The sequence below is a fragment of the Podarcis muralis genome, chromosome 14, assembly GCF_964188315.1.
Source record: "Podarcis muralis chromosome 14, rPodMur119.hap1.1, whole genome shotgun sequence".
Classification (NCBI taxonomy): Eukaryota; Metazoa; Chordata; class Lepidosauria; order Squamata; family Lacertidae; genus Podarcis; species Podarcis muralis.
The window spans coordinates 39470655-39496024 of NC_135668.1; the positions used below are offsets into that span (position 1 = coordinate 39470655).

Sequence of the window (25370 nt, forward strand, 5' to 3'; positions counted from 1 at the left end):
ACCAACTTACTGCACTCCAGATGATTTGGATAACAGCCGTCATCAGCCCCAGCTTGATGGGAGTTGTAGTCTAAAACATCTGGAGGGCAACAAGTTGGGGAAAGCTGCTGTACAGCGTGCATGTTTAACAAGTGTATTGAGTATGTGGCCAATAGTAAGATTTCATTCTTCCTCCTGTCCTTCCATCCTCCCAGCAACAACTCCATAAAACTAAAAAGGTGGGAGGAGAGAATGGCAGCCTAGTCTCATATATGGAGCTTGCTGCAGTAGTTATGGAGACTAAGGTCACTTCCCACATCTGTCCTTGCAAATCTGGGAAGCGTAGTTCTGTGAGGGGGGCCAGTGATCTATAAGAGAATTCTTAGCCCCCTTGTCAAGCTACAGTTCCCAGCACTCTTTGGAAGGGGCAACATGATAGTTAAATGGAGTGCTAATATATCCACAAAGTGGGAAAGACTCAATTGGGATTTTTTTTTTGTAACAGCAGTATAACATTTCAGAGCTGACCTCACTAGCGAGCCCCTCTACTCCTCCCTCACCCTGCCAAACCTCTTCAGGGGTAGTTTCCTTGTGTTGTCTAGCTGGCGTTGGATCCTTCCACAGTGGTGTGGCACTAATCTGCATAGAAGTTCAGGGGAAGTCAGACAGTTCAGCTTCACTGTGTGACATTAGGTACTTCCAATGAAACAGTTGGCCCAACGGCAAAGTCTTTAAAGTTTCCCTTTGTCATTGGCAACCTAATGACCAGAAACTAGTGACTAGGAGGACTGAAATACGTGACACATGATCGAATTAGATCAGAGCTGGCCCTTGGATCATAGCTGTCAACTTTTCCCTTTTCTTGCGAGGAATCCTATTCGGAATAAGGGAATTTCTCTTTAAAAAAAGGGGAAAGTTGACAGCTATGCCTTGGATAAACAGAAGAAAGGAGATGTTTTCTCCCTCTCTCATCATACTAGAACTTTGGGCCATTCAATGAAGTTGAATGTTGGAGGATTCAGGACAAACTCCCATAAGAGGTATTAATGGCCACCAACTTGGTGTAAAAGAGGATTAATGCAGGATGAGGCTATTTAGGGCTACTAGCCATGATGGCTATGCTTCTGTCTCCCCTGTTGGAGGCACTATGCCTCTGAATACCAGTGGTTGGGAATTGCTGGTGGGAAGAGTGCTGTTGTGCTCACGTCCTGCTTTTGGGCTTCCCAGAGGCAACTGGTTGGTTGGTCACCATAAGAGCAGGATGCTGGACTAGGTGGGCCAACAGGGCTTTTCTTAACGTGCATCAAGTAGCTTCTACCCACGAATCAAAGTTGGCCTGCAAGGGCGGAGGTCTGATTCACTAGTATGTTCCTTGCAGGGAATGCACTGGCCAAGCAGCACCCAGCAGGACTGAACACTCTGCTTCTCAGCTGATGTGGAGAGGGCTTAGTTGTGTTCTACTTTGCTAGCATGTTCCCCCACAGGGATCGCACATGCAAAGAAGCACCCAGCATGATTGAACCCTGCCCATCAGCTGACAACACCCAGCGATACCAGCTGATGGACAGGTGGTGTGGTTTTGGGAAAATGGCTTCACAGGTCAAATTCAACTCCCTGGCAGACCAAGATTGGTGCACGAGGTGGACTTTCTCTACCCCTGCACTAAATTAGCTGTGCATAATATTGAACTTTGCTAATAACTCGCTGTGCTCATGGCTTGTGCTCTTGAATCCAGATTGAAAACAAGCAGGGTTGTGCGAAACAGAGGAGTTGAGTGACTCGCTCATTGGCTGGGCCTTTTCAAAAAGGTTTTAACACATTATAGTGGGGTGGGTCCAGCTTTTAAGTCTAAGGGCTTATGCACAATTACCTTTCCTCTACTCTTTCCAGGCACAGTCCACAATTTCAAGCTCTGTGTCTAAGCACTCCCCCCCCCTTTCCCCCTTTTTTTTTGCTCTGGAACTTTCCTCTTTAAAACCCACTCTTTCAAGCTCAATCAGAGCAAATGTCAATCCACAGAAAACCTGAATTGGTGTTTGTTCCAGTTCAGCCTTAAAGAGCTGTTTTTGGCGGGGAAAGCTTAGGGCAAAACAAACAAACAAAAAACCGCTCGTCCATAGAGTGTTAATGTATAGATCTCTACATGGAAAGTGTGGGATGAAAGGTAAGTGTGGATAAGCCCTAAGAATACCCATTTTAGTGCAGTTGTTTCTTCTGTCCCGTCTCCTAAAGGACGTCTCTGTACTTGAGTGAATGCATCCGTCTGCGTTTTCAGAAATGTTTGCTTCTGTTCCGTGACCTCGACAGGGCGAGTGGCGCTTTGCACTGTGCAGCAAAACATATACGTTGCAGGCTCTCGAACTACGAGGCTGCTTCTCCTAAGTAAGAATTGGCCAGCAAAGCATAAGGCTTAAATCTTTCCAAAGGGTGCAGATCAAATTGTGTGTTGCCTCGTGTTTTATTTTTTCTTTTCCACCCCTCCAGGGATGGGCAAAGAAGTGGGGAACCTGTTGATGGAGAACACACAGCTACTGGAAACAAAGTAAGACACCAGCTCATGCTCTAGAAATACTTTGCTTGTTTGCTTAGGTGTATGGCATGGACATGGTTGACATTTGTGTGTTGCCATTTGCTTGCTAGCATTTCGGTGACCATCAACTTAGACGGCTTAAAAAAAGGATTAGACAAATTCATGTATAAGGGTATCAGTGGCTACTAGCCTTGATGGCTGTGTTCCGCTGTTAGTAGTAGCATGTCTCTGATAATTGCAGGAAGAACTTCCAAGCAATGGTTCTTAAGAGGGTTGAGAATTGTTTCTGAGAGGGGTCACTTCTAGGGGTGTGGTGAGAAATTAAATAGGGGATCTCACAAAGGCAGACCTCCATACTTGGTTTCTGCCAACAGAATCAGTGCTTCCCACAGAAAAGTCTCCGTACAACCTACCATACTGTAAAATCCATATAAATGCAGTTCAAAACAGCAAATTCATAACAAATAATAACATTTGAAACCACCAGTAATACACTAAATAAGATTGAGTGTTTGTGGGGGGGGGGGGGAAGGCTCAGTTAATTTCATTTTACTCAGGTTGTACATTGGCAATAAAGGTATTATTATTATTATTATTATTATTATTATTATTATTACTACTACTACTACTACTACTACTATAAAAGCATCTGCAGTAATCATGAAGAAACAAACCGTCCTTTCCCCCACACAACACAAGGATGATTGACAAGGGAACTAAATATTGTTATGCAAGAACCACAACAACAATTCCTAAGAAAGTAAAAACTTCTTCAATGGGTGCAGGGTGAAATTCCCTGGGAAACCAGAGCCTACTACCCAAAAGCCCATTCTCTCTCTCTCTCACTGCTGTCCTCTAGATTAGGGTTGTAAGAAGGCATTGCTTTCAATCCTCCCCTATATTCATCACAGGCTGCACTGATACTTCTCTGCTGCAGTTAATCTTCCACCAAATTGATGTTATCCACCTCACTATCTGCTGTGGCGTTTTTCTTTCCCTTTCCCCTATCCTAAAGAAATGCTCTGAACATAGTGAAGAACGATTTAATTGCAAAGGTAGACCAGCTCACCGGGGAGCAGGAGGTGTTGAAAGGTGAGCTTGAAGCAGCAAAGCAAGCGAAAGCCAAAATGGAAGCTAGGATCAAGGAACTCGAAGAGGAACTGAAAAGGTGAGTGCCCTGCTGCTGCTTGAGCAGTTTCCTCAGCTATGGGTAGGCAAGTCATTCGGGACAAAAAAAGAAGGCTGATGGGTGCTAGATTCCAAGGCGATCTGTAGGGCAGCACTTGAGCTACCCTGGCTATTGTCACAACAACACTTGGAGGCCCACAAGTTCTCCCCCTGCCCCCTCTGCTAAATGGACCCTCCCACAGCACCACATCCCAGATCTTCATGAGCAAAAGCAAACCTGCAGGAGACCCAACTGTGGTCCTTCTGTACATATCACATTTGGTATGGCCCTCTCTACATGCCACAGTCAAACGAAGAGCTCAGGTGGATATTGATTTGTGAAAAACGAGGCGGACAAATCAACTCTTCATGTTGGTGCTTCTCATTCTTGTTCTTGTATTAAATCCCCCCGCCCCCACCTTTGTAACTGTTAGCAAAAGTGGTCCAGTTTACATTTTTGGGGGAGCAGGGTGAAGTATTACTGTCTTCTGTTTTTAACATATATGGATTGGGGGGTATTTTTTATCCTTGGTTGTTGCCTTGGGCTGCTCACATAAAGCCAGATGTTCCCCTCGCCTCATACACTTTCTGTAGCAAATGTAGCAAAATGGCCTAGCTAGGGTAGCCATACGTCCAGATTTCCCCAGACATTACCGGAATTTCAGTGATGGAAGTGATGTCGGGGGGGGGGGGGTATTTCTAAAAAGCAATGGTTTGTCCTGGATTTTCGGCAAAATAACCAAAAAATCGCTTGGGTCATTTCTCAAAAACAACTTTGGCTTTTTTCAGCAATTTGTGTCTGGATTTTCACTTCTTGAAAGATGGCAGCCCTAGTGAGCAACTGAGGCCCAGGACCGCGTACCCCTGTCAAGAGGGGCTGCTGTTTAGCCTCTTCCTTTCTTTGATGTTCTTTGCTCTGTTTTCTAGAGTGAAATCCGAAGTGATCGTTGCCCGCCGAGAGCCCAAAGAAGAGGTGGAGGATGTAAGCAGCTATCTCTGTACAGAATTGGTATATTACATTATTAAAATGTCTAGGGAAGGAGGGGTTGTTTTTTTTGCGGGAATGGGGGGTTTTCTTCCTCACTTACTTGAACACTGACACCAAAGTGCATATTTTATCATCCTCAGGTGTGTGGGGCAGCCCAAAGGGGCTGTTCTCTTTGGGTTGTGACCACATCCATGACTACCGCAGCCTGGGTGTAATCATATCAAAATGGAAGTACTGGATGCCACTGCAATCCTAACCCCACTTACCTGGGAGCAAGCCCCATTGAGATCAGTAAGACTTGCTTCTGAGTAGACATGGTTAGGATTGCACCATTAAGGTCAGATTACCCTTACATATGTGTCCGTCCCCCCCACAAATAGTCTCTGGTTTGGGGAAGGTAGGGGACTTTAAGTCTTTGCCTCCCGCATTGTGGTCCTAACCCAAATCTCCCTTGTACGTGCTAACATGAGGAGGAACATAGGAAGCTGTCTTATCTGCAGTTAGGTGACTGGTCCTCCTAGATCAGGGTTTAGCCACACTTCCTTTTTGCCCCATTCTTTCCAGGTCCGCACTTAAAAGCTCTGTGTCCAAGTGGGGGTTTGTTTTTTGCTTTTTGCCCTGGAGTTTCTCCCCATGAAAACCTGCTCTTTAGCGCTCAATCAGAGCAAATGTCAATTCGGGTTTTCCGCAAATTGCTGTTTGATTGAGCTTTAAAGAGAAGGTTTGCACTGGGGAAAGTTGCGGGACAACAGCAATCACATCTCTCACTACTGCTGAACACCATGTTCCTTCCTGCCCAGAAGATTCCATCAGAATGAGGTTGGGAAAACATTGCTTTCTGCTCCCATGCAATCGCTCTGATGACATCACCCCCAAAGCTAGTTTAGGATGAGGGCAGAAACAGGAAGTAGTGTGTCCTGTCCTCGCTCATCTTCTGGGTTACAAGGAGCTTCACAGAAAAATTACACGAACCGTCTGCGGTGAGTGTGAATGCCATGCTGATATGTGGGACAAACATTTCCACTTGACACACACAACCTCCACATACACGTTCCTTGTTGCTGAAATGCCTCCCTAAACTTTGCAGCGTATGACAAAGTTGGGTGTGTATTTTAGCTCTTATAGCTGGTCTTCTAGCTACCCAGCAGTGCTTCCTGTGATCTCCTGATCAGCAGCCCGTTAGCCTTTAGCACTTACTGCTGGGACAGATGAAAGGGGCTGCATTTCGAACCTGTCCCTTCTCTCTATGCTGTCAGTGGTCACTGGGATCTCCCCCAGAGAATCATCCAGATAATGAGTATGACCAGGTAAGCTCAGCCATGCTGGGTAAGAAGGTCTAAGCCTTCTTCCGCAGTAGAATAAGCAGCTCTTCCCTCAGTCTCCCACCACATGTGTTTTGGGGACTACTTTGTAGGGAAAGGCAGGCTGATTTTAATCCTGTGAGCTACTAATGTGTGTTTCAGTGCTGACTTGCTAATGCAGTTGATATGCCCATGCAGGCACCCTTAGTTCTGATGTAGAATTACCTGTTCATTCTGATCTTGGGGTGAAGACAGACGTAGCACTTTTGAGAGTGGCAGAGATTGCTTGAATTCGCTTTAGACTTCATGCATGATTCTTCTTTTCTATGATTCTTCATTTCTGGGAGAGGGAAACTAGAGCTTTGTACATTTCTGGTATATTGGGGGAAAGAAACTCTTGGTAGTTGCCTGTTGTCTAGTCTGTGAAGTCATTACCTCCCCAGGTCCCCAGAACAATTTTGAAATGGTTTCTAAAAAATTATGAGTTTATTTTTTGGTAATGTGAAGGGTGAACAAAAAAGCTTACAAATGCATATAAATTCCCAATTATTATTTTTTTAAAAATAGAAAGATGGGCAATCTTTATGAATCATGACAGGGAGAGGAATAAGACTGAATTCATGCAACGGGTGCATTACTGCTTTGGCCACTGTTAAGACTGTTGCTTCTGCCTTCTCCCTTAAATAATCCTCCACTTTTGCATTGTATTGCACTGTTTACAAATTAGGCTTCCTCGTGTTGCAGGAAGTTTGGCTATGCATGGGCTTAATATGAGTTGCCTAACCCATATTAACACTTCGCTCCTAACGGCAGGCAAGTTAGACTTGGATGCTAACTAGCATTACCTTGGAGGCTTGCAGAACACGAATTAGCTTTTCGCTCATCACTTCTCCAGATGTCATGTTTTCGTTGCTTATATGACGTTGTAGTTAGATTCTCTTTGCTAAAATTAACCGGGGGGGGGGGTACAGCTGGAAGAAGCTAACAATTGTTGCTTTAGTCTCCTGGCTTCATGCTTTACTAACCTTAATCCCCTTCCATTTCCCATTGGTTGAAGCCGTCCTCCTCCCCTCTGCAGGACAACATTCCCATAGCTCAGCGCCGGCGGTTCACCCGCGTGGAGATGGCCCGGGTCTTGATGGAGCGCAACCAATACAAGGAGAGGTTGATGGAGCTGCAGGAGGCTGTCAGGTGGACCGAGATGATCAGGTATGGGGGTTGGGTGCTTTATTATAGCAGCATCATTAAAGTGTTGAGAGGAACCTAGCAGGTGGGCTAGAGGTGCTCTGTGGTTCTGGAGTACCAGTGGTCATTTTGTGTGAGACGCAGAATTCAGCACCCTGGTCACCTCAGCATCAGACAAAAAACCCAGTGGGTTTTTAACTCTCATTGGCTAGGTCTAAATGTATTCCAGCACCTCAAGAATCTTATTCATTTAAAAAAGAAGAAACGCAAAAACCCCACATGTGGCTTCATCTCATGTAATTGGGTTAGGGATTGCAGCCTTAACCTGTGACTATTATTATTTGTTCATATCCTTGGTTTTAATGTGGAATCTGTTTGTTTTGTTTTTGCATTGTAAGTAACTTGAGAGACTTTCATGGGAAAAGCAACAAATAAATATAAATAAAAGAAAATAGTTGCTTGCTTTTGTAGTGTGCAAGAGGTATGTATGATGTGGTATATGTTGGATTGCGTTATGATTAGGTGAGGGTTGTTGCATTAAAGTATATTCTATGCATAATAAGGTTTATATCGTGAGTTTGTTCTGTCATGCCTAATGAGGATGTATATAATTATCTGTATTGTGCTTGATCAATTTATTTATATGGATGCTCATTTTTATTTTATTTTTTGAAAATTTATAAAAATTCTATTTACTGTAACTGTTTCAAGGCTTTCCCTTTCTTTTTGCTTCGGGCCTTCATTGCATATGTCATTTGTAGCTGAATCCTGAAACCAACAGGCATACTAGTCCTCAGATCCCCAAATTAACCCTTTTTGCCATTTTTTTGTCTGCTCATCTGTTGTCCAGCTGTTTAATAATTATCTATTGTATTTGTTCACAGAGCCTCTCGGGAGCACCCTTCTGTCCAGGAGAAAAAGAAATCTACTATTTGGCAATTGTAAGTAGTGTGTTATGGGACGCGGGTGGCGCTGTGGGTAAAACCTCAGCGCCTAGGACTTGCCGATCGTATGGTCAGCGGTTCGAATCCCCGCGGCGGGGTGCGCTCCTGTTGCTCGGTCCCAGCGCCTGCCAACCTAGCAGTTCGAAAGCACCCTCGGGTGCAAGTAGATAAATAGGGACCGCTTACTAGCGGGAAGGTAAATGGCGTTTCCGTGTGCGGCTCTGGCTCGCCAGAGTAGCTTCGTCACGCTGGCCACGTGACCCGGAAGTGTCTCCGGACAGCGCTGGCCCCTGGGCCTATAGAGTGAGATGGGCGCACAACCCTAGAGTCTGTCAAGACTGGCCTGTACGGGCAGGGGTACCTTTACCTTTACCTTTAACTAGTGTGTATGCTTGTGAACTGTGAAATGCAGAAGGACGTGTGCAGTAGCGACATTTCCGTACAGTCAAGTAAAAGCACACTAATTCTACCAGTTCATTTTTACGGACAAAGTTGCATATTTGGATGTGAGAAGGGAGATAACATCACTGGTACGATAGATGGCCTGTGCTGCCTCTTGACATTCTTTTTGTTTAAATCTTGCACATTCCATCAGATGAGGGTATATGAAGACAATTTCAACTCACCCAGCACTTTCGGGTAGCTGCTGGGGCTCCAGAGTTTCCAAAAAGCACATCACCTAACCATCCTTCTCTGTCCTCTGTAGCTGCAAACTCTCATTTTAAATTTCCCATTGTGCCACAGAGCACCGTTGTGTTGAGTGCTGCAGAGCATTCTGGGAAGTTTAAAAAGATGGCTTTCAAGGTGCTAGCTGATCATGCCAAGTAAAGAAGGGGCTCCCAAGATGGTACTTTGCCAAGACCCCTCTCAATCAAAGGGAATAAATAAAATATTAAAGATGAGCAGTTGTGGCAGTGTGTTGCTTCACATCTTCCAGCAACCCTGGGATTAGATGGATGGGGTCTTCAAGTTCAGAAGATGTGGCTTTCAGATAGGATTGAACTCTGGTCCACTATGTATTGCTGAACTATAATTCCTGACCATTGTCCACACTGGTTGGGGCTGATGAGTATTGTCATCCAACAACATCAGGAGTGCCACTGTTTCCCCACCTGATCATTTTCAGACTCATGCATTCAAACAGCAGATGAAATGCCAAATTTATTCTTGCACAAGATGCTCTCCCATTAAAACCTAAACATAGTACAACTCCTTGCCTCATCCCATGTCAGGAAGTTCTCTAATGTTTAGTTGGAGCAACTTTCCAGTAACTTCCATATAGGATTCTTTCTGGTTCTCATTTTTCCCATTTTAAATTCAGTTCTCCTCGTTTTTGCTCCAATTTGCACTTTAAAAAAATCCTCTTGAATACTCACCAGCATTTTAGTGCGCATTTCTCCTAATAAATATATATTTTTGGATACAGTTTTGATTAATATGCACACTTTTGCAAGCAGTTTTCCTAAGACTAAGCATTTTGTATGTTATCTTCACTAATAGATAACATCTATTTTTATGCATTTTTTTACACATTGTTTGGTTGGAGAACTGTATTGCAAAATTCCAAGAAGTGTGAATTTCAAAGGGTTGCTGTGTTTTGATAGGTGTATTGGGTCTGAGAAGCGTGAATTAGGTAGTTTCTCATTAAAATGCACACAAATAATCCCCGCCCCCAATTCATACTCCTGTACCTCTTTTCTTCTTCTTTGGGATTAACAATACAAAACTCATGATTTAACACCTTTGGCTTCCTTCTTTCTCCCCAGCTTCAGCCGCCTGTTCAGCTCCTCCTCCAGTCCTCCACCTGCCAAAAGGAGTTACCCATCAGTGAACATCCATTACAAATCTCCCACGGCAGCTGGGTTCAGCCAGCGCCGTAGCCACACTATGTGCCAGATCTCTGCTGGGAGTCGCACCCTTGAGTTCTTCCCGGATGAGTGAGTTCATCGACCACTTTGGCTAAAGTTCCTGCTGTGGCTTGTCCTAGTTGCTTGGCGGAAACCCAGAAAGTATAGCTTCAAAGCATGTGCTGACCAGATTTTGACAAGGCTGGACATAGTCAGTGGCTGCTTGGAATCCAGCGACCTGCAAATCTCCTTTTCATTACTTTATAGTAATAAAAATATTTCAGGGAAAACTTAAGAATGAACGAGATAGTGAAGCAGATCAAAGTAAAAAAGGGGAACACGTTTTGCATGTTAATATTTATTCAAATATTTGCCCTGAAAAACGCAACATGCTTGTCAAAGAAGAGAGGAAGACATGCATAAATTGGACATATCTATATATTGCCTCCAATGTTATTTTTACTCAGAGTAAACCCATGAAAATAATAGCCCTGGGTTAGTCATGTTCATTCGTTTCAATGGATCTCTGAGTAGAACTACCGTATTTTTCGCCCTATAGGACGCACTTTTTCCCCTCCAAAAATGAAGGGGAAATGTGTGTTCATCCTATGGGGCGAATGCAGGCTCTCGCTGAAGCCTGGAGTGCGAGAGGGGTCGGTGCGCACCGACCCCTCTCACCCTCCAGGCTTCAGGAAGCTATCCCCCCAGCCCGGCAAGCTCCGGGAATGATAGCGAGGTTGTGCGCCATCGCTCTCGGACCCGTTCTGGGGTCGGGGGATGCTCGGGCTTCCCCCGCCCCCAGCCCCGCAAGCTCCAAGAGCGATGGCGAGGTTGCGCAACCTCGCCTTCGCTCCCGGACCCCCAGCCTCGAGGCTAAAAACGAAGCCAGGACACCGAGCGGGATCCATCCCGCTCGCTGTCATGGCTACTTTGCTCTTTGGGGCTGGGGGGGGGAAAATAATTTTTCCCCCTTTATTCCCCCCCCCAAAAAAGTGCGCCCTATGGGCCGGTGCGCCCTATAGGGCGAAAAATACGGTAAATAGCACATCACAACCCTAATAGTAAAAAGGGCCTACCTTTGATTCCCACAGAACCAAGGTTTTGACGAATGCTTTTTGGATGGATGCATCATGCCTCAGTGGATTTTTAGCACCCGGTTTTGCTCAGGAATTCGAAGGACCACCCCCAATTAATTTAGTCTGGGAATCAATAATTAAAATCAGTGCAGCTCAGAAAGGTTCATTCCAGCTTCTTGATTCAAATTGGTGTCCAAGTGTATCCAAACCTAGAAAAAAGAAACCCAGCGTCTTGGTTTCAGAATCTATTGTGCAAAAATTGGCCATGCAATCTGAAGAGGTGTCCAAATGCTTAGAGAACTGATTAAAAAAAATACTTTCTAAAATATATAGTAGGAGATCTCCTTGGTTCACTGCCATAGCTTCCCCCCCCCCCTGCTTTGTGTGTATTATTGACTGAGCTTCAACCTCTCTCTCTCTTTTTCCTCTCACTCCGTGAATCTCTGTCTTTCTGCTGCCACGGCAATGCTTCCTTGACCCTCTGCCTCTCATTTCTAACCATAGATTGAGAAGTAACACTGTTGCGTCTCTCCTCAGTGACTGTACGTCATCCGCACGTCGCGAGCAGAAGCGCGAACAGTACCGCCAAGTCCGGGAGCACGTGCGGAATGATGACGGTCGCTTGCAGGCCTGTGGCTGGAGCCTGCCCGCCAAATACAAGCAGGTAGGCCTCGTTCACCTAGAGGCAAGAGAGGTGAAGTTCGGTTTATTGAATTTGTGGAAATGTTTTCCACAACAACTACAAAAGTCCTGGTGTTGATTTACAGCAAGAATAAAATGCAGTCATTAAAATACGTATGCTGTACCATCATTGAGGCCAAGAGGGGGTACCCAATCGTCTGGGCAATCCAGGACTGCCATACACATTGCCCAGGCTTGCACCCCAGGGAAGTCACTTCAGTGCTGCTAACTCAGTGGTTTGACTTCACCTCCAGAGGCGCACTTCATTGTCTCTTGAGACAGATGGATGACAACAATTAACCTGTGGGCACTATCAAAATTGTCCATTAGCATATGAACTAGATAACTTTATAGTTGCCACATGTGTGTTACACGTGTGTGTGTGTGTGTGTGTGTGTGTGTGTGTGTGTGTGTGATTTCTCCTGGTTGGCCACTGAAAGGAACAGGTTGTTGGACAAAATGGCCCTTTGATGTGCTCTTCTTATGCTCAGTTTGGCAGCTGGAAATCACATTTTGGTTGAGAGTTGAATCACGTCCTATCCTTTCTGTCCCCAATAGCTGAGTCCCAATGGTGGCCAAGAGGACAACCGGATGAAAAATGTCCCAGTGCCTGTGTATTGCCGCCCACTAGTGGAAAAGGACCCTACCATGAAGGTAAGTGTCACATATGTGCAAAAGCTTCCCGTTCCTTTTAGCAGATAGTTCTGTCGTTGCTGAACATTACGTCACAAATTCAGGCATGCCTTCATGTGAATAATCTACTTGCCGAACAGAAGTGACGAAGATGTCCCAACAGTTGGCGCTCCCCTCCTGCCAAGCTTTTCAAGGCAAGGCAAGCTCACTCTTGGGGCTCTCTTGCCCTACAAGTCTGCTGTGTGCACACATGATGCACACTTCATCTGGGAGGATGCATCAGATTCCACCTGTGAAGGCAGCACTTGTTTCCTGGCAACGAGTCTGTGTGCTGCCCCTTTGCCTCCAGCTCCACCGCCAGTTCCTTCTCCACCCTCTTGCTGGCCAAAGTCCTCCCACCTCCCTGATGATGCTCTGCATTCCGCCAGGGGCAGAGGAGAGCCCGCAGATCTGCTTCTCCCTCTCTGACATCTAGAGTTCCAAGGGGAGGAGCTCTCCCCTCCATTCCCAGGGAGAATGCTCCTTACAGCACCCACCCTTAATCTGCTCCTTCTCTGTTTTCCTCCTTCTCCTCTTCCTGATTTATCTGGGGTTGCCAAGCCATGCCAGATTCTGATGGAGCCAAGGAGCCTGCAATGGGAGCTTTCTACAAAGATAATAGTAGCCCTGGTTTTGATAGATATATTCATGTTTCCTTTTCACGGGCATCTAGTATGTTTCCCATGCTGGTTCACATTCCCAAGACTCCTCAACCTTTGTTGTGGAGGCCCAGTGGCACAGAGGTCTCTAGAGCTGTACCCTCGCTTACAGCATTCCCTTAGGATGGATCATTGGGTTTGTGCTGAATTCTGATCTATTGCAGATCATATTTGAGAATGAAGACACTGCAAAGATGATCAAGACATGCCAAGTGGCTCATGTCTTTCTACCCCACCCCATAAAAAAAAAATCTGCTCTTCTTCAAGCTCCTTTCTTTGCCTTTTTAGTTGTGGTGTGCAGCTGGTGTCAACTTGACAGGTTGGAAGCCTGTGGAACCAGATACTGGAAATGGGCAGAAACCAGATCCAGGATGTGATCCTCTCACTTGCGACCGAGAAGCAGAAGGAGAGAGCACCAAGAGTAACCACACATCGCCAGAAAAGAAAAAGGTTGGGGAAGAGAGCTGTCCATTTCTCCCATTTTCCTTCTTATACATTTAAGTGTGACTTCCTGAGCTATTTTTCATAAGCTGGATACACAGCAAAGCAACAATCATGCACTCTAACATCAATTTGGCATTCACCATGCTTTTTTAATGCAGCATTTGTGGTTCTACAGGAGATATAAATACTGGATTTAGTGGCTGGTACCTGGGCTGCACTTAGATGAGAGAGGGGCTACTGTACATTTTGAACAAGATGCAAATACCAGCCATGGGGCAGGGGAGCTATTCTGATCAGGGGCACAGTGGGGACAAAGGGTTAAATCCCAGCAATCCCTTTTTATGGTGGGGATCCCTCAGCAGTTATTTAGGTGTTTTGAATCCATAGAATTGCTAATAACATGAATAGCACAGTCCTAAAAATAACACAGAGGGAGGCGATTGTAAATCATCTCGCCCAGAGACACTGGCAGTCTTAAACATCTGTGAGACCCTGTGATCATGTAGAAGCCCAACAGGTATGGGAAATCTCAGGAACTGGGGCTCAGTGTGGCCCTCCAAGCTTCTTTCTCACACCAGCTACCCCTGCTACTCATGCTGCTTCGCATTCCTCGAGTGTTTTTGCCCTTGAGCACCAATACTGCCTTTTGCTTGCCTGGATGGAGAAACAGGCATTTAGAAACAGCTGTACTGTACAAAGCTAACACTTATATCCAGTGCTTCTCCTAGTTTTACCCCTGGCCCTCTGAAGGTTGCCCAGAAAAGGAATGCAGCCCTTGAGCTGAGAAAAGGTTCCCCACTCATACCCTAGAGATTCATTGTGAATATGCTTTTGCACTCAGCGCCTCCCTGCCTCCCGCATTCCATGCTGGAGTGAGAGCCAGGTACTGAGATGAACTGTGAGTGAAACCTGTTCCCCGTCCCTGGGGTGAACTTGCAAGGATAATTACCCTCAATCATCCTTGTTTTTCCTTCGCCAACGATCTCCCGCTGTCGTGGGAGCTGCCTCCATTAAGGCAGACCGGAACCGGAAGCCTTCCCACCCACCCACCACATTCTCTCTCTCTCTCTCTCTCTCTCTCTCTCTCTCTCTCTCTCTCTCTCTCTCTGCATTTTTGCTGTTCTGCAGGCCAGAGAGTTGCACGAGATGGATGCCACATCCAGCAGAGTGTGGATCCTCACGAGCACCTTGTCTACAAGCAAAGTTGTGATCATAGATGCCAACCAGCCAGGGACGGTGGTGGATCATTTCACCGTATGCAATGCTCACGTCCTTTGCATCTCCAGCATTCCAGGTAAGTGAATGACTCATCATAGCAGTTCAGGTGCTGTTTCCAAAGCTGGCAAGCCCACAGGGAAGGAGATCACAACCTGGAATATGAAAGGGATCTTGCCAGTTCCACCCATAAGGCAGGTATTTTAAAAACCATAAGTTTTTAAACTTGAAATGTGGTACCACTTGAAATGTGGTACTGTAGTGAATCAGGGCCTGTGTATTGGCCCTGGGGCTGGGCTCTCTCAGCCCTGCTCTCACTCACTCGTCCACACACAGAGAGATGTAAACAAACATATAACCTCTCTTCTACGGGCAGAGGAGAAATTATGTCTGGTTAAGGGTTTTAATGTGAACCTACATAATTCACACTTTCTGAAACAGTATGCAAATCGAAACATAGCCTATCCTGAAGAAAAGAAACAGAAACATAGCTATCCTTTCAATTTTAAGCTCCTCTGAATTTTGTTATGCAGTTCTCTCCTGAAAAAATGTGTTTAAAAATTGTATATTAGAGGAAAGGGTGCATAAAAATTAATTAAAATAACATACAAAGCACATGTTTTGCAAAGAGTGTGAATATCAGTCAAAAGTGCATGCAGAATGTATATTAGGAGAAAATTGCACTGAAATGCTGCTTAATTTTCATGAGTACTCTTTTTAAAGAAAAGCACATTAAAAAAATTACTGCAGAAATGTGAGCTTAAGCTTGGAAAAGTTAGAATGAAAGAAAACAAAACTGATGAATTTGGCCTACTCCCCCCATCCGCAAATGCGCGCGCACACACACGCACACAGAGCCTCTTCTCCCCCACAAAAAGCCAAACCTCCTTAAAACAGCAATCATAATAGAAAACAAATGCTAGCAATACTTGCAGCTGTCAGGGTAAAGGCTAAGCTAGACATGACATTAGGTGCATGTTTGCATTGAACACGTACGTTTTTAAAAATACAAATAGTTGCCGTGGAACGGGGCTGATAGGATTCATTTTATGAAACAATGTGGGTTTTTTACAGTTTTGCAGAAATGTATTGTACCTAAATTCCACACCCCATCCCTTATGAATGTCAATGTATAAATAGCAGTCATGATTTTACTATTGCTTTGGAATATACCAGTCATCCACATTCATTCATTTCATTTCATTGCCTGATTGTTTCACATTAAAACATAATGAAGCAATGTAACAAAAAAAAACAAAAAAAAACAAAAATTAAGTCCAATGCAGATAACAGTCTGAGATTAAAAACCTTCACTTAAAAGACTTCATGGGAAAGGAAGATCTTTAGTAGTAGTAGTAGTAATAATAATAATAATAATAATAATAATAATATATTTTTTATTTATACCCCGCCCTCCCCAGCCAAGGCCGGGCTCAGAGCGGCTTACAAGCAATAATAAAAACAAGAAGAATGATTACAACTTAAAATCAAAAATAAAATACAACATTAAAATAATGGAACATTAAAATATTAAAATGTAGCCTCATTGCAGGAGGAGAAGGAAAAGAAAAAAGAAAGAGAGGGAGGGAGGGAATCAAATTGGCTCCAAGCCAAAGGTCAGGCGGAACAACTCTGTCTTACAGGCCCTGCGGAAAGAAATCCGATCCTGCAGGGCCCTGGTCTCATGAGGCAGAGCGTTCCACCAGGCCGGAGCCAGAGTTGAAAAGGCCCTGGCTCTGGTTGAAGCCAATCTAACTTCCTTAGGGCCTGGGACCACTAGGGTGTTGTTATTTATGGACCTTGAGGCTCTCCGTGGGGCATACCAGGAGCGGTGGTCCCGTAGATACGAGGGTCCTAGGCCGTGAAGGGCTTTAAAGGTCAAAAGCAGCACCTTAAATCTGACCCTGTACTCCACTGGGAGCCAGTGCAGCTTGAAAAGCACTGGGCGAATATGCTCCCATGGCAGAGACCCCGTGAGGAGCCTCACTGCAGCATTCTGTACCCGCTGGAGTTTCTGGGACAGCTTCAAGGGCAGCCCCGTGTAGAGCGAATTACAGTAGTCAAGCCTGGACATGACCGTCGCATGGATCACTGTGGCCAGGTCGGGGCGGGAAAGGTAAGGGACCAACTGCTTGATGCGGCGAAGGTGGAAAAATGTCGCCTTGGCTGTTGCTGTAACTTGCGCCTCCATGGAAAGGGAGGCGTCAAGGATTACACCCAAACTCTTAACGGAAGGCAATGGCACTAATTGGGCCCCCGCAAGAGAAGGGAGTTGGTCCCTCATTCCCATGCCATCCCGACCCAGCCATAGTACCTCTGTCTTCGAAGGATTTAGTTTCAATCGGCTCCCACGAAACCATCTAGCCACAGCTTCCAAGCATCTGGTCAGTGTGTTCGGGGCCGAGTCGGTGTGGCCATCCATCAGCAGATAGAGCTGAGTGTCATCAGCATATTGGTGACAGCCCAGCCCAAAGCTCCGGATAATCTGGGCAAGGGGGCAGAAGTATAATTTTAGCATGAGCAAGGAGCATTATTGGAACTTGGCACAACTTGGCCTGGCATGCTGATAAGGCTGTTGGGCACAGACATTGTATACAGTGACCCAGGATGCTTTCCTTTTCCTTCTTTGCAGCGGCCTGTGACACTGACTATCCTCCTGGAGAAATTTTTCTGGAAGGGGACATAAATCCCGAAGAGTCCTCTGAAACCGACGGCGTCTTGGCGGGCATCACCCTGGTGGGCTGTGCGACCCGCTGCAATGTGCCCAGCAGCAACTGCTCGTCCCGCGGAGACACTCCAGTGCTGGATAAAGGACAGAGTATGTCTCAGGTCACCATATGTGTATGTCAGTGAAGGGTTGCTTTTCTTCTTTAAATGCACCCATTTTACAGGTTTCAATGAAAAGGCTTCAAATTCAGCTATATGGAGCAAACACAGAGCAGTCAAATGACCCAAACATGTAATGAAATCGTGATGTCCACAAACGTCTTTCCCAGTGTAAATAATGGGAATATTTCCTGCTCATCAGGGAGGAAGGAAAAGAGAAAAGAATGATGGGAAAGACAAAAGAAGGGGAGGAGCTGACAGGTGTGTGTGTGTGTGTGTGTGTGTGTGTGTGTGTGTGTGTGTGTATAAAGCTTGAGTTTGACTGAAATCTTTAAACATGTTGCCACTACAGAGTAAGTACAGTGGTACCTCAGGTTACAGACGCTTCAGGTTACAGACTCCGCTAACCCAGAAATAGTACCTCGGGTTAAGAACTTTGCTTCAGGATGAGAACAGAAATTGCACGGCGGTGGCGCGGCAGCAGTGGAAGGCCCTATTAGCTAAAGTGGTACCTCAGGTTAAGAACAGTTTCAGGTTAAGAACGGACCTCCGGAACGAATTAAGTTCTTAACCCGAGGTACCACTGTACTATTAAAATATTAACTTCTGAGTAAACATCACTGCTTTGAATAAGATTTCTTGTGAGTGCTGCTAAAAAGGCAGGTTATCTGAATTCAGCCGGGAAATGACAATAAATCTTCTTTTCCTTCTGGGGGGGTTTCCCATGGAAGCCCAACAAGCAGTCAGCTGATACTGCAGCTGGCTGTTCATCTGATGGACATAACCTTCCTTCTCTAGAGTATCCCATCTCTTGCCTTTTCCTTCTGCTTTCCTGCCTTCAGATGAGGTGCCTGCCGTGAGCAACGGCAAGATCAACCAGTCCCAGTCCACCGAGGAAGCGACAGAAGCTACAGAGGTGCCAGAGAATGGGGTACACGAAATGGAGCCAGCCCAAGTCCGCCCGGGCCCCCTTACGGAACATGTGTTTACAGACCCAACCCCAGTTCACGTGCCTGTGAGGCAAAACAGGTAGGGGGAATGCTCCTTAAAGCCCCCTCTTCCTTGTCTTGAATGAGGAGGCCTATTAATCCAGGACAGACAAAAGAAAGTATTTAATTAAAGAATTCACTCCTCCCAATAAAGAGCAACGGCCACCAACCTGGGCGGCTTTAAGAGGGAATTAGACGTATTCATGTGGGATAAGGCTATCAATGCCTATTAGTCACAAAGGCTATGTTCTACCTCTAGTGTCTGAGGCAGGGTACCTCTTAAGACCAGTTGCTGGGAGTTGCAGGAGGTGGACATGCTGTTGTACCCAGGTCCTGCTTGCAGCCTTCCCATAAGCCCATTATGAGACTAGGATCCTGGGACGAGGTGGGCCTTGGGCCTGTTCCAACAGGGCTCTTCTTACATCCCTATCAGTTTTATTGACAGTCCAAGAGAGGGGCCTGGAGAAATCACGTCAGTGCTGCTAATGCAGCAAAAACAACACGGGAGGAAGTACTTGCAAGATATTAGTCTCTGCAGCCACAGCAGCAGCTGTGATTCTCCAGCCGTCTGACTTCACCTCCAGAGATGCTCTCTCTCCATTGGATTCCAACCGTTTTTAAAACCATTTTCGACATAGCCTCCGAGGCAGCTAACAAACCGAATGAAAATGACACAAAACGGAGTGCAAACATTTAAGGCAGAACCACGTTAAGAATCAGTTAACAAACTTGCCTCTAGCAAAGCAAAAGTAATATTTTTCAGTTTATTGTCTAGATCCAACCTGTAGTGTGTTTTCCCCCCTCCCCCCTCCACAGTGAAAACGGGCAGCCAAAGATGGAGTCGAGCACAGCAGCCCAGGAGCAAGAGGCAAATGGAAACGCGGCTGGCACTACCACAAGCGCTGCCCCTACCATGTGGCTGGGAGCACAGAATGGCTGGTATGTCTCTCTAGCCCACAGTGGTGGCTTGGCAAACCATTGATAACGTCGGTCTCTAGTCTCCAGGCAAGAAGCATTGAAAACAGCATAGTGCAAGGCAGAATGATGGAATAATTGGGTTCAGAGCAAAAGCAAACGCCCCCCTAGGTTAAAACACTTCTTAGCACAGAGTTGGGGGACCTGTGTCAGTCTAGATGATGATATATTCCAACTCCCATCAGAGCTAGCCAGCATGGGGGGGGGGGGGTTGATGGGAGTCTCAGTCCAACGACACCTGGAAGAAATTAGGTGTCCCGGCCAACCCCATATTAGAACTTGCAGGGGAATCTGCCAGTAATGTGACTTACTGTCAGGGTCCAGCATGGGGCCGAGAGGCCATTTTGCAAACAATCGGATGTTGGGGTCCTGGGGTGCAAAGCTGGCTGTCAGTCCAGGGCCCCCAGATGTGAGTAGTTTAGTCCCAGGCAAGTGGACTTCCAAAAGCAACAACCAGATCAGGTGGGCAGGAAGGCTAATTCAAGGCAGGCTGGGAGGTCAGATAGAGGAAGCGTGACATTGCACAGGCCAAGCAGTGAAGCACACCGCCCAGAACCGAGAGGCAAGCTTTGAAGCAGAGGTTTCACAGGGCCTGGTAGAAGACGATTGGTCAGCTGATGGGCTGCTCAGTTAGGCTCCATTCCTGGCATCTCTAGGTAGGACTGGGGAAATCCCGTCTGAAATTGTGGATAGCTGCTGTCAGTCAGTGTAAACAACACTGGGCTAGATGGACCAATGAGTCTGACACAGTGTAAGGCAGCTTCCTGCACACTACTTTATAGCCCAAATTGGTGTGGGGCTCGGGGACCGTACGGCCTAACTAAGCTACCTTTCCCCCAGGTTGTATGTGCACTCAGCAGTCTCAAACTGGAAGAAATGTCTACACTCAATCAAGCTGAAGGATTCAGTGCTGAGCCTGGTGTAAGTAGAGATGCTGAACTTGGTGTCTATGAATTGATACATAACTAACTATGGATATTCACATCTTTTAGAAAACTTGCTTGTCTGGTCAGGAGAGGGACTGTATCTCTGTAGAAGAGCACCTGTGTCACATGGAGAAGGTCCAGATTCAGTCCTTGGCATCTCCTGCTTTAAAAAGTACCTGGTGGTGGTGGGTTATGGGAAAATCCCTCTACCTAACACCTTGGAGAGCCATCACTAGTTCAGAGCTGATAGCAGCACTCAGCTGGACAGACGATATAGGAAAGCAGCTTTCTATACAAAGGGGAAAGGACCGCAGCTCAGTTGTAGAGTGCATGGTTATGCAGAAGATCTCTGGCTCAGTTCCTTCCTGTTAAAAAGGAATCAGTTGATGTGAAATATCTCTTCCTGAGACCCTGCCAGTGAGAGGGATGCTACTAGGCTAAATAGGCAAATCATCTGACCCTGGTAGAAAACAATTTCCCATGTTCCACATTCCATATTTGCATTAGACATCATAGAATTTTAGAGTTCGGAGGCACTCTAAGGGTCATCTAGTCCAACCTTCAATGCAGGAATTGTACCATTGAACTTCATTCTCCACCAAGATTCCCAAAATATTTAAATTATGTAAACCAAGGGCTGAAGAGTCATGCCACCCATCTCCCTGAAGAAACCAGAACCAGCAGAAATCCTGCTCAGCCCCCAACCAGCAAACAGCACAATATTTTGACAGTTCAGAAGGCCTTGCCAACTACCCTAAGGAGCTAGAAACTTTTTCTTTTTTGTTTGAAATTGAGAGCTTAGATCACCAAGACGTTGAATTCATTGCCTGTTTCCTGTGCTTGCATGGTGCGATCATACAATATTACTTAACTCACAGTTGTTGTTCATGTTCCTGCACAGTGTTATTACATGTCACTGCCTTGCTTTGAAACTATTCCTTCCCCATCCATCCCATGTACATTCAGGCACGTGAAAGGACGTGTTCTAGTGGCCCTGGCTGATGGAACCCTAGCCATATTCCATCGAGGAGAAGGTGGGTCCAACATTGTGGGGAATGATACAGTTTTGTTGTAAAGCTGGGGAAAGGCCTTGCAGTCAGATTTGGGAAATCAGGACTGGTGGGATTCAAAGGGACAAGTTTTCATTCCATGGAAGCTTTCCTCCTGGTTAGAGGAGTAGAGGTTTTTGGGGGGTGGGGGATAGGATTTCGGTTGGAACCACACGGGGTCAAAGTGTTAAAGCCCTTCCTCCTGCATACCACAGTTCTGATCCAGCTACCTATCCAGAGCAAACTTCCATAGAATCAAGAGAATTGCAGAGTCAGAAGGATGCAGGAATCACAGCTAAAGAATCCCTAACAGATGGCCAGCCAACCTCTGTTTCAAAACCTCACATATAGTTTGACCCTGACTTATCTGCATATCCTAACTAACAGAGACTTTAGTACATGCCGCAGAAGCTTGGGAAATCCCAGCTTTCCAATGTACAAATATGAAACCGTTCTAGATTTGCTTCTCCCTGATCCAGCCCACATGGGTGGAGGAGAGCAAGAGCACCCCTGCTTTGGTTATTTTTCCTCCTCTGACCCTTGTTACTCAAGCAAGACTTGAACTGAAACAGGAAGCCCTCTTATACTCCTTCCTGTCCGAGAGCATCCAATGGCCAGTGGTGGGCGGAGTCTGTCCAGGGTCTGAAAGTACTTCCCTGAGAAGCTGCCCCCTGCAGTTCAGTGGCTCACCACACAGGGCAGATCCCAGAAACACCTGATACATCAAGACCACCGAGACTCAAACCAGTCCTCTCTACCCATCTTCTTCCTTCTTTCCTGTGCCTTTATCTCTAGACGGTCAGTGGGACCTCAGCAATTACCATCTCATGGACCTGGGTCACACACACCATTCTATTCGCTGCATGGCTGTGGTCTATGACCGAGTGTGGTGCGGCTACAAGAACAAAATCCACGTCATCCAGCCCAAAACGATGCAGATAGAGGTATGGCGAGGGTGTCTCTGAACGAAGGAACATGGCAGAGAATCTAGGAATGCTTTCTAACTAAAAGTACTGTTGGGATTGAAAGTGTTTATTGGCTCATTCATCAATGAAGGCTTTGGGTGGCTAATTCATGTGAGCCTGTTTTAATCAAAAAGCTCAAGATTTTTTACTGGGGAAACTGCAATTTAAGGGCACCATCTTTTATTGCTAAGATCTCTCATTTGGGGTGAAGGAGGCATCCAACGGAATTGGGTAGCCGGGATTTGCCAATGTGGTAGCTGCCTTACACCTGGAGAGACCTTCTCTGACCTCCACAGGCTTCCCTCCTCAGCTGAAGGAAGCAGGCATGGTTCCCCTCCTATTTTATCCTCGCAGCAATCCTGTGAGGTAGGTTAGGAGGAGAGATAGTAAACAACCAGATCCAACTGAGTTTTGGGGTCAGGGCACCAGACCCTCAGCCTGAGAAGAGGTGCTATTTCCTGAACAATGACTCTGGTGATTAAGTAAGAGGGCAACCATTGTGGAAACCCTGAGAATATTTTCCTTTTCTCCATGCCCTTTCCAGAAGTCCTTTGATGCCCACCCTCGCCGGGAGAGCCAGATCCGACAGCTGGCTTGGATTGGGGATGGTGTTTGGGTTTCCATCCGCCTGGATTCTACGCTGAGGCTGTACCATGCTCACACCCATCAGCATCTCCAGGATGTAGACATTGAGCCCTATGTCAGCAAAATGTTAGGTAAATGAAACAGTACGAGAAGCAGCCCTTTGGAGCGGGGCAGGGGGGACTAGTGCTGTTTGAATGAATGAATATGATCTTGGCCTTTTCAGTGACCTACACTACCCTAACTAACTCTGTTTGTGCCTCTCATCCAGGCACCGGAAAGCTGGGTTTCTCATTTGTGCGGATTACAGCGTTACTCATTGCTGGCAACCGCCTGTGGGTAGGGACAGGCAATGGGGTTGTCATTTCCATCCCTTTGACGGAGAGTAAGTGGACTCCATTTTCATTTCTTCTGCTGTATGCTTTTTTCTCTGTATGTGATTTTCTCAAACCGCTTCCCCCTCCTAGCAAGAGGATTTTCCGTGTGTGGATTCCAGCCCTTCACACAAGCTGACCCAAATCCAGCAGACTTTGTTTTTTGTTTTTAAAGCTTGCATTCATCCAGCTCTTAACTCATTGCAGTGAAGCTTGCGCAACAAATATCTATTGCAAATTGTGCTTATCACAGAGGCAAATGTTAAGCTTACATGCAAATGCATCTAAAGAAGGCCCATTTGTTGTTCTTTTTTTTAAAAAAAATGAAAAGTATCACATCCAGTATTAGTCCTACTCTGAGTAGACCCATTGGCATTACTGGACCTAACTTAACCACGTGCATTCATTTCATTGGGTCTACCCTGAGAAAAACCTAGTTGAAGACCACCCAATGGGTCTACTCTGGGTGAATGTTAGATGGATACAACCCAGGTTTGGAATGCATGATTTTGAAAGGAGGGCTAGTGTGGGAGTGTGCTTAATTCCACCTCCCCAGTGTTTAAACGCACAACTGCTTTTCCCTCTGTAAGGGATTTGAATACAAACATCTGCAATGCCACATGCATAATGCAATGTAGATTTTCTACTTTTCTGTACCTGACTTCCCGAGCCCTTTGTATTTTTCCAGTATGTCTTTTTTGTGACATGCTGCAGCTCACAATGTTTTCAGAATGGAGACCTCTGCAAAGTCATTTAGCCATGAGATACCAGTGTGGTGTGGCAGCTGAGCGAGGTGGTGCAAATAATGTGGTTGGTCGTAGGTTTAGAGATCTAGAGACAGCTCTGAGCACAAAGGTTCCCAGACTATGGGACACAAACTCTCCGAGATCTGCAAAAGAGATGCGTTGGGTTTTTTCTCAGACCAGAGATGAAGTGGTCATGTAGGGGGGAAGAGTTATGATATTTGCTTGAAGGAACTTGGGGCAAGGCAATAAACTCCAAGAAAGCTGTTCCCAATCACAGTAGACAGTTCTGGACTAGACATACAAGGAGCCTGAACTGGTTTAAGGCAGCATCCTCTGTTCCTAATTCATGAAGGTTTGGGGCCTAATGCCAGTTTTCTGGTCTTCTATCATTTGGCAAAGCCACTGGAATGTGCCCTCCTGTCCTCTAGGGCAGTGTTTCCCAACCTTGTGCCTCCAGCTGTTTTTGGACTACAATTCCCATCATCCCTTGCCACTGGTCTTGCTAGTCAGGGATGATGGGAGTTGTAGTTCAAAAACAGCTGGAGGCACAAGGTTGGGAAACACTGCTCTAGGGGGCATGTGTTCATCAGAGGATCCATGGAGAACAAGGGATGGGTCCCAGTCCCTGCATGTGGCTTCCCACCTCAGAGGCGACACCTAGTGGTGCAAAATGGAGATGCAAAGCAGTACTCTGGGTGGATAATTCTCTGACTTCTAAGCACCTGTTGCTGAGACAGCATTTAGTATCAAGTCTCTTAATATTGTATTATTATTATTTGGCTATAATGCTGTGCCTCTTGTTAAAAGAAACGTATGCATTTTTGCAAAGGAACTAAATGTCAATGTGCTCCTTTTGCTGCTGCTTCCAGTAATTGCTGTTTTCTTCTCTTCCCCAACTTGTGGCCTCTGTTCCTATTTTCCCCTTCCTGCTCTCCCTCGCTTCCTCCTCCTAGCTGTAGTCCTCCACCGAGGTCAGCTCCTGGGGCTCAGGGGTAAGTCCAAGACCTCTTTCCATCTAGATTCCAGATGCCATCCTATATCTAACCCACTGACTTCTCCATCCTTTAATCCATCCGCTCACTTTTCTTCCTCTGCCTATTCATTCATTCATTCATCTCTCATTTTCATTTGAAATTGCCAAAAAAATGTAGGAGTGGAAACGTTCTTGTGAATCCGTGTTAGGAATTCTGAAGTTTCAGAAACTTTAAACCGGTTCCTTTCTGTTTCTATCTCGTGATGAAAGAAGGTGA

General features: G+C 45.9%; 1 protein-coding gene across 25 annotated transcripts in view; it reads left to right on the forward strand.

Annotated features, from left to right (window-relative positions):
* Positions 1–25370, forward strand: part of MAPK8IP3 (mitogen-activated protein kinase 8 interacting protein 3) — a 67185-nt gene that overhangs the window by 36680 nt on the left and 5135 nt on the right. For 7 of the 25 annotated variants that reach the window (XM_028705301.2, XM_028705303.2, XM_028705302.2 and 4 more), the window contains 19 exons: positions 2464–2521; positions 3525–3677; positions 4604–4685; positions 7023–7174; positions 8035–8091; positions 9861–10031; positions 11522–11681; positions 12257–12352; positions 13318–13479; positions 14602–14767; positions 17321–17506; positions 18357–18543; positions 19320–19442; positions 20319–20399; positions 21371–21438; positions 22249–22397; positions 22963–23134; positions 23272–23385; positions 25074–25112. In XM_028705301.2, the coding sequence (XP_028561134.2) occupies positions 2464–2521; positions 3525–3677; positions 4604–4685; positions 7023–7174; positions 8035–8091; positions 9861–10031; positions 11522–11681; positions 12257–12352; positions 13318–13479; positions 14602–14767; positions 17321–17506; positions 18357–18543; positions 19320–19442; positions 20319–20399; positions 21371–21438; positions 22249–22397; positions 22963–23134; positions 23272–23385; positions 25074–25112 (2376 nt within the window). The remainder of the gene's footprint in view (positions 1–2463; positions 2522–3524; positions 3678–4603; positions 4686–7022; positions 7175–8034; positions 8092–9860; positions 10032–11521; positions 11682–12256; positions 12353–13317; positions 13480–14601; positions 14768–17320; positions 17507–18356; positions 18544–19319; positions 19443–20318; positions 20400–21370; positions 21439–22248; positions 22398–22962; positions 23135–23271; positions 23386–25073; positions 25113–25370) is intronic. The other 18 variants (XM_028705310.2, XM_028705312.2, XM_028705320.2 and 15 more) reach the window with 8 other exon arrangements.